The sequence below is a fragment of the Hordeum vulgare genome, chromosome 2H, assembly GCF_904849725.1.
Source record: "Hordeum vulgare subsp. vulgare chromosome 2H, MorexV3_pseudomolecules_assembly, whole genome shotgun sequence".
Lineage (NCBI taxonomy): Eukaryota > Viridiplantae > Streptophyta > Magnoliopsida > Poales > Poaceae > Hordeum > Hordeum vulgare.
Window position 1 is genome coordinate 49019616 of NC_058519.1, and position 9247 is coordinate 49028862.

The 9247-nt window shown below is 43.9% G+C and overlaps 1 protein-coding gene across 1 annotated transcript; it reads right to left on the minus strand.

Moving 5' to 3' along the window:
• Positions 1-249: 249 nt before the first annotated feature.
• On the minus strand, positions 250-3983 carry LOC123424804 (probable nucleolar protein 5-2). The gene is made up of 10 exons (XM_045108500.1): positions 3893-3983; positions 3683-3774; positions 3532-3573; positions 2858-3037; positions 2608-2772; positions 2208-2408; positions 1829-2125; positions 1466-1666; positions 1254-1385; positions 250-865 (listed from the first exon to the last, which is right to left on the minus strand). The coding sequence occupies exons 2-10, from the start codon at positions 3758-3760 to the stop codon at positions 488-490; spliced, it is 1674 nt and encodes a 557-aa protein (XP_044964435.1). The 5' UTR covers positions 3761-3774; positions 3893-3983; the 3' UTR covers positions 250-487.
• Between the last annotated feature and the right edge of the window lie 5264 nt (positions 3984-9247).

Here is a 9247-nt window from a genome sequence, read left to right on the forward strand (position 1 = left end):
GAACTACTTTTCCTGTCACTGGTTTAGGTCAATGTGATGTATAAAAGGGCACTGTTACATATGACTGGTAAGTACATACTTACCCAAGGCTGGTGAACCGAAGAATACAAACACTAGAGCTGATGCATGCAATAACAAAAAATAGTGTCAAGTTAAGCTCAACAACTAAAATGACTGTAGAGCAAAGTGTTGTTCCCATCCTACACAGCAAGTGTAATCTAATGACTGGATGATGAACAAACTTGGCAATTAACAAGAGATAAATATATTACTACTAAACAGAATGAACACAGCAGATGTTATAGATGAGAGCACAGCACTGGGCCTCTTAAAGTGACTGCTCACCACTTGCAAGTTTTGAATTGTAGGGTTCGTCGCTGCTAGTCCTAATGTGGCATTCCATTCTACACGAATGGCAAGTCCCAAAACTTTCAGACGATCATAGTACAGCAATACACCACAAATTCCCGCCATATCTCCGTGCTGCTCACTCGTCAGCGTGCTTCTTCTTTTTCTTCTTCTTGGCAGACACGTCAGTCTCCATGGGGGTGTCCTCGGCGTCTGATTTCTTCTTCTTTTTCTTCTTCTCGCCGTCCGCATCAGCTGCAGGGGTCTCCTCGGCTTCCTTGCTCTTCTTCTTCTTTTTCTTCTCGCTAGCATCAGCATCAGCTGCGGGAGTCTCCTCGGTGTCCTTGGATTTCTTCTTCTTCTTCTTGGACTTCTCTTTCTCCTGCTCACCATCCTTTTCAGCTGCCTCCGCGGTAGGTTCTTCCTCTTGGTGCTTCCTCTTCTTTGAAGCCACCTCCTTCTTTGGTGTTTCTTCAGTTGTTTGCCCGACCACTAGATCTGCTGCTGGGTTGTAAGTCTGAAAATGGCAACAAAATAAGGTCAGGCAAATTTCAAACTCTAATTGTTCAACAATTGTATGTATAGATAATCATTACTGGGAAATATAAAGGCTGTTGGTTAACAGGTGCTGTGTGACAGAATATGCAGAGTTACCTTTTCATGTTAGGTAACAAAAATATACATTACTTAAAAACAAGTTTTGTTTTGCTTTTACAGAACACATGTAATTGTTAGATCTGCCAGGATATTGATCAATAAGAACAAAGTCAGTGTAACATCCTGATAATTATCTTTCAGTTAAAAAATTATTCCAGTTCAATGAAAATTCTACAGTTTTTGGCAAATGACAAGGTTCAACAGCTGATCTACACTTTGAAACAAAGAACAAGCCAAAAACAACTTACTTTAGCGGGAGTGATCAAAGCACCACCACCCTTCCGGTCCTTTTCATACGCTTCAATCTTGGGCTTTCCTTTTGTGGAACCAGCAGACCTCCCAAGATCTTTACCCTCAAGAACCCGAAGCCGTGTTTCAAGCTGTTCAAAGATTCAAATATGAGAAACATTATCTAATCTACGGAGTCAAAATATCGCTTCAACACCACGGTAACAAGTACCTTGATCCTGCTTTCAAGACCCATGGAGTTATCATCACCGTCAGCAAGGGCATCATATCTTATGGCAAGTGCAGACTTAGCAGCAAGTGAACGAGAGATCTTTCCCTTGTGCTTAGGAGCCGCCTGTCCAATTAATGAAGCATGATAGATGAGACCATACTTCGGTGTAGCATGCTTTGTCTTCAGAGCTCTGAACAACGCCTGCAGAAAAAATAACCAGTTTAAGTCCCTGGGGCTAAAGCTCAAGTTCAGTTGCAGCAAAAATAAATATGATAATTTCAACCAAGCATGACAAGTAGTAAAGTAGTCAAAGAAAGAGCAAATTTAAATTCACAGAAGCACACTGTATGTAATTCAACAAACCTTCTCTGCCCCCAGAATCTGAATCGTGCTGCCAGGTTGCTTGGCCAGATTCATCAAACTACCACCATGTGCAATAAGGCGAGCGCCAACAAGTTCACCAACAAGTGCAGTCAAGTTAGGAGCAATGGTATTCATCCTACTTTTTAGATAGTCATAGAGCTGGGCTCTGTACTCAGAAAGAGCCAGGACTTGATCACACAGTTCCCTGATGTTCGAGAGGTCAAGCTCATTGACTTCTGTTCCCATGGAAATTACAGCTGCCTCCTTCAGCTCTGCTTCCACTTCTTCTGGTAGTATCTAAAAGAAGCAGAAACTATCACTTAATACCAAGTTTTAGGCACATGCAGAACACGAATTTTGACATGTGGACACTATTTACCTCAGAGAAGTCAAGGTTCACTGCATTAACACGATTGCCCATCATCTTCACAGCTTTAGCATAATGGATATTATCTGCAACAATTTTCGTGAGCTCGGGAAAGTGCCAACCGTACCATTCACGGACCCTCATAGCATAAGTGTTAAGCTCCTTGTCAAGATCATCCAACAAGCCAATTGCCTGAATGATCATAGTATCAACCTGCATAAATGGGCACAATTATAAATTTACTGTAGCCTCACTTGCACGTAGGAGGGAACAGAAGAATATGCAGCAAAAAGAAGAGCATAACGAGAATACATGCTAGAATATAACAGAGCATAGTTTCCAACAACTCTGAAGCACAACAATAGTAACAGTAAGCATCACAATCCTAGGTGACTCTGAAGCAGTTGCTCACCTTTTCAGGGCTGAACTTCAGCTTATACCTAGACAAGCTGTGGGACAATCCTAGGCTCATTGGACCTAGATCATGTTCAGCTAGTCCAGACATAAGTTCAGTAAGCTGGTTCCTCAGCCCTCTCATCAGCTCCATGACAGCACTGTTGTGAAGGCAATCAATTTTCTGCAAAATCAAATATCATAATTGTCAGCGAAACAGTAGTATTGATCAACTCATGTGAAGGGAACAGCTGAGTCTCCAAACTAACCAGCTTTTCTTTGATAGCATTCCCAAGTTTAGAATCGGCAACAGCCAATGTTTCACCATCACAGTGCTTCTGCAGGAACTTGCGCAGACCTTTGCTGGGCTTGCTATCAATTAGCAAAGTTGCAGCTGAAAGAGCATCGGAGGTATTTTCAAACTTGTTGAAAGCCTTCAGCTCAACCACCTGATATAAAAATCAATTGCAGCAAGTTAATTATGATCAATGATAGAGATAACATCCTCAACAAGGAGCATAGAGAACCCAGCCATAGGGCAAGATCTCAGCAAACAGCAAGCCACATGGCCAATCAACAGAAAGCATTACCAATCAACAGAGGGGGTACTGAATAAGGACCCACAAACTAAGCCTCTCACAATAAAGCTGCCTAATTGCCTAGATAAAAATCTTCTGATAGTGGATCCACCCAGGCAGTCAACATACTAAAATAAGTTTTTGTAACAATCCATGTGGAAAAATGTTAAACTTGCAACCGTAAGTCCCTCGGTGAACCTGAAACGCTAACATTGGAAAACAAAAGGAATGGCGGTGACCCCTGGACCGAGACAAGGCAGAAACTAGGCGTATGCAGTCCCAGATTAATGATAAAAACCACAACTTTACAGCAACCAACAGCATCCACGAGAAAAATCAAGGAACAGAGGCTCGAATCATCCCACCTTTCTTGCTTTGTCCGACGACGCGAAGTCCTTCCACAGATCCTGCAAACCAAAGACCGCAGGAACCGTCAGCCAACGGCCCGGAACGAACGCCTCAAACATACACACCGACGAACGAGGGTGGAGAGATTGACGTGGCGGGAGGCAATACCTCGACGCTGCTGAGCTTCCCCTCGTCCAGCACCTTGAAGAGGGCGAACCCCGCGGGCGTCTCGAAGAGCACCAACATCTCCTCCTCCTGACCTGCCGGCAAAGAACCCCAACCCCGGCACGAACGCGTCAGCACACCTACCACGCCGCCGATACACCGCGAGAAGGGAGGCCGCCGAGGCGGCTGCGCTGGGTATTATTCTTGCCTTACCTGTATCGGAGGAGTCGCTGGCGGCGGCGGCGGCGGCGGCGAGGGGGAGGAGGGGAAGGGAGGAAAGGAGGCGCCGCACGGGGTGGGGAGAAGAAGGAAGGCGGCCAGGGTTTTAGGGCTCGGCTTATATCGGCGGAGCGGCGGGGAGAGGTTTAGCAGGGCCCACCTCGCGCGTTCCGCACCGTAGCGGGCTGCTCTGCCGTGGGCCGCCCTTGCTGGGCCTGCTGTAAGAGTCCCGTTAGGTCTTTGTGCGTGTCCCCAACGACGTTGCTCCGTGTCTGTGTGATGGCCTTGTACAGTGACCAGCTCGTGAACGAGCATAGCTTTTCCGGAAAAAAAAACATCTGGAAAGAAAAAGGGGCTTTTCTTTTTTGCGAGTGATTTTTTTTTGAGGGGTGATTGAATGAACGAGCATAGCTGCAGTGAAGGATCTTGGACCAATCAGCCTTTTTTTTTTGGCCAGAATCAGCCTTTTTAATGTAGCCTGCAAGTTGGTTTCAAAGGTACTTATACAAAATCAAGGCAATGACCATACGCCGAAGGAGCTAGCAACATCGGAGAGTAACGACGACAACAATAGAAGCATGTCTCCTTCGGAATGGTCACTCACATGAGTCGGAAAAGATCCAACTTGCATGAGCGTGAGTGTCGGTGCAAGGACAGTGTCAGTGCAAGGACGACCAGGACAACATGTCCACAAGGAAGGACGCCATCACTATAAGCAACGTGGCCAAAGCCCAACGCCATGAGACCGACCGCACCCAAGCCATAGAAGGAAGGCCGAGGGGAGGCGAGCACGAACAGAGAGAAAGAGCATGTAACGCGCACGAACAATAAGGATGGCTTTAGTCACGACTAGCGATCAAGCGGGGCAAAAGAGCGAGGAAGAGATAGGCAACGCACCCAAAGGCAATCCTACTAGAGAAGACGATGGGCAAACCGTCGTTGAAAACAAAAGCACCGACACAAACATAGCCACCAAGGACCAACAGCCATAAAGTGACCAACATCAAGCCATCGCCCGACGTTGACCACAACTCAAGGCCCGTCGCCCGACGCATAGGAATCAACAGGGGGTAGGAGGTGAGACAGTAGGAGGGTTGCCCATGTCAAGATTGACCAAGAGGAGAAGCAATGCGACGGATAGGCAATGAGCCTCCCGACTCTAGAGATGGATACGGCCAAAGAAAGGCACGAGCCCACCAAGAACGACCAGATCTGAGAAGACAACCATAGCCCATAGAAGGAACAACGACAAGATTTTACTTTTATTGAGTCATCCCAATATAGAAATGTTTGCTCTTTTTTCCTTTCCGTCGTGGGTCAAGCAGTGTTTGAGTCCAAGCCTCCATTTTATTCATTTTACCCTCTCCTTGTATTACCTTGTTTCACACAAGAAGATGACCCACACACACCGAGTATTCACCAAGCACACCAACTCTTGAACTGACTGGGATTATGCGAGCCTCGACACCTCTAGCACATGTATTAAACACATGAATATATACGTTGATCCTCACTTAATTCGGCTTCATTGGTACGTATTAGAAAACGTGTGGTCCCATGTTAGGCAAAGTGAATGCATCACATGAATGCTACTACTTATCAGAGTTAATATCGCGTAAATATATATCATTGCTAGACTAAGTAAATGCACGCGAGAACTAATATCTATGAGCATGTGTACTAGGATAAACTCGTTTTGGATGTAATGATTAAGTCCACCTTTTAGGACATTAGGCTCCTACAATTAAATCATGAAATTTTAGGTTTTCTTGGAAGAGTACAACTTGTGAGGCTAGTATCATGAAATTCCAAGTGGTATTACCATGGACTTCTCTCTTTTTCACTTAGAATGATGAAGGCATGAAAAATCTAGACAATCCACTCACATTCTTTTTGCATATTTTCTGGAATTAGTACCATTAATTTTTGTTTTTGTATAGAAGACACATAACTTGTTTCAACTAGTATTGTAAGTTTATTACTATGTTTTCTCTCTTATGGAAAACCTATATTGTAAATGTTGGAAATATGCACTAGAGGAAATAATAAAATTATTATTATTATCATATTTCCTTGCTCTTGATAAATGTTTTTCTCCATGCTATAATTGTTTAACCAGAAACTCAAATATATATGCGGATACATAAACATACATTGTGTTCCTATTAAGCCTCTACTTGACTAGATCGTTGATAAAAAATGGTTAAAGTTTTCTAACCATAGACATGAGTTGTCATTTGATAACGGGATCACGTTATTAGAAGAATGATGTTATGGGCATACCCAATCATAAGCTTAGCATATGGTCATGTCACTTAGTTCAATTGCTACGGCTTTCTTAATGTCAAGTGTATGCTCCTTATCTTCTATTCTTAAATAGCTAGAACCCACTATCCAATTTTCCTCTCTATGCAACAATGTCACATCATCAAGTCATGCATGTAGTTTACAATCTTCTATTCTTAAATAGTCGGAACCCACTTCTATTCTTAAATAGCTAGAACCCACTATCCAATTTTCCTCTCCATGCAACAATGCCACATCATCAAGTCATGCATGTAGTTTATAATCTTCTATTTTTAAATAGTTAGAACCCACTATCCAATTTTCCTCTCTATGCAATAACGCCACATCATCAAGTCATGCATGTAGTTATAAGTTACTTTTTTATTAATCTCTTCATACAAAACATATCCTCATGCATGATATTTTTCTAGGTAATTAAGCAAGACATTTTTATAATGATTTTTGCATTACCATTAGTTTTCTAACATTTATCCATATATTTTTTAACAAGTTTTCCAAAAAAACGCGGGGCATTGTCTAGTACTATAAGATTGTGCCACTCCCTAATACTAAAAGAATATTTTATGGGTATGAAACATCACTTCGTAACAGGACGATCATAAACGTGTTCTTCAGGTATCTCAAAAAGTATTTGTTGGGTTGGCTGGATCGTGATTGGGATTTGTCACTCCATGTGACAAAGAGATATTTCTCGGCCCTCTTGATAATACGTCACCCTAATTAACTTGCAAGCATGTGACCAATGTGTTTAGTCACAGGGGTATTGTATTACATAACGAGCAAAGAGACTTGTCGGTAACGAGATTGAACTAAGTATGGTGATACCGACGATTGGATCTTGGGCAAACATCATATCATCAAACAAAGCGAATTGTATACAGGATTATCTGAATCCTTGACAACGTGGCTCAACCCGATAAAGATGTTCGTTCAATATATGGGAGTCATTATAAGCACCCAGGCCTCACCACTGATTATTGATTGGAGAGGTGTCTCGACCATGTGTGCGTGTTCCCGAACTCGTAAGGTCACACACTTAGTGTTCGGTAACGCTAGGGTAGTATTGGGATATTCATGATGGTGATCCCGAGGATAGTTCGGAGTCTCGGATGGGATCTGGGACATCACGAGCAGCTTGAGAATGGTTTGAAGGTAAAGTTTCATATAAGGGAAGTGTTTTTTAGGGTTCCGGGAATTTTCTGGTATTATATAAGGTGTTCTAGAAGGTTACAGGGTCCCCCCATGGGGCCCACCAACCCGGACGCCTACATGGGATGAGGGTGGCGCCCTGGCCTACATGGGCTAGGCGCACTAACACCCCAAGGGCACATGCGTACACGGAGGGGTAACTCTAAGAGGGATGCCACTTGGCTTGGAGGGAAAGCACTCATACCGTTAGGTCCTATACAAATGGTTTCTAACCCTTTTTCGCGACGTAGTTTCAAACTGTTGCCTTTCCCGTGTGGGCGTTAGGGGTGCCCATCCCACACGACACTGAAATATCGTCTACGATGGGTTAGCGTCTGCTGATGATTCGCCTAAAGTAAGTGTATGCGAAGTCGTAGCCTATCCCACACGTCAAACTTCGACGTTACATTTGTGATCGACCACACATCCAAGACGATAGCGCAGATATATTCGTGTGCGAAATATGGATCACAAATATTTAATCCCATGACCTGTTTGCGATAGGTACATTATGACACACAATCCAAAAAAAATAACTGTGTGCGGTGGCTCTATTATTGCCAACGTGCCAATTTAATAATCGTGTGCGATAGTTATTTCGATCACACAGGCGGTCCGTATGTTGACTGTCTTCTTATCGTCCTACATTACACACGCACACAGGTTTTGACCGTTTGTGGTATTGCCGCCAATCACACATGTTTACAGCGTGCAAATGCGTGTGTGACATTGCGCACATCCCACACGCGCAAAATATGTGTAGGTGTCAGAACCGACAGATCTCGAGTAGGGGGTCCTAAATGTGGATCTTGGATCGATGGGTAGCAAGGGACGAATGAGACGATGTTTACCCAGGTTCGGGCCCTCTTGATGGAGGTAAAAAAACTACGTCTTGCTCTTGTTTATATTGATGATGGAGTATCGAGTACAGAGATGATCTACTTCGAGATCATATATTGTGGTCTAAACCCTAATGACGTAGACATTGTGTTTAATCAATATATATCAAGTAGCCTGGCCTCGCTTATATAACACACCGGAGGCCCAGGATAACAAGAGTCCTAGTTGGCTACGTTGGTGGAGAGGAGTCCTTGTTTTGATCACCAAGTCTTGTGGAATCTTCCTCGTATATGTCATCGGTTGCCCGAAGTAGCACAGGAGTCCGACCTGTAGAGATAGGCCGGCGTCCCAAGGACCCCTTAATCCCTGACTCCCTCAGTAGCCCCCGAACCGGCCGCCAATATCGTAGTATCGACCCTTAGCATCACGCGTCCAAAGTGTTCGGCTTGCGGGGCGAGTTCTTCTCCCCATTTATGTTCGGCCAACACCAGTTCGGCCGCCGATAACTTTCTCGATTTTCGAGCATAGGTCTTCAAGTTGGGGATGCTACTCGTTTCTTCCAAACTATTATTCGTCTTCGGTCGTCGATCTTGAAAATTGGTTCAACAAATCTTCCCATCTCTGATTTGAGGATCGCCAGGGTGAATTTGAAGAGTTCACACGTCGGGTATCCGAGGAGTTCCTTTAAGTTATCGACCATTATTAATGCCTTGTATTTCTTCAGGCCACACCTCGGGTTTGGAATGTTTCCCATGCGGTGATATCCTCTCGCGTCCGAGTTCCAACGCCGAACTGCATACGAGGTATCCTCTTGCGTCTGAGCTCTGATACGTCTCCAACGTATCTATAATTTTTTATGGTTCCATGCTATTATCTTGTCAACTTTGGATGTTTTATATGCATGAATATGCTATTTTATATCTTTTTTGGGACCAACCTATTAACTCAGTGCCAAGTGCCACTTTCTGTTTTTTTCATGTTTTTGACCCTTTTTCAGACGGAGTCCAAATGGAA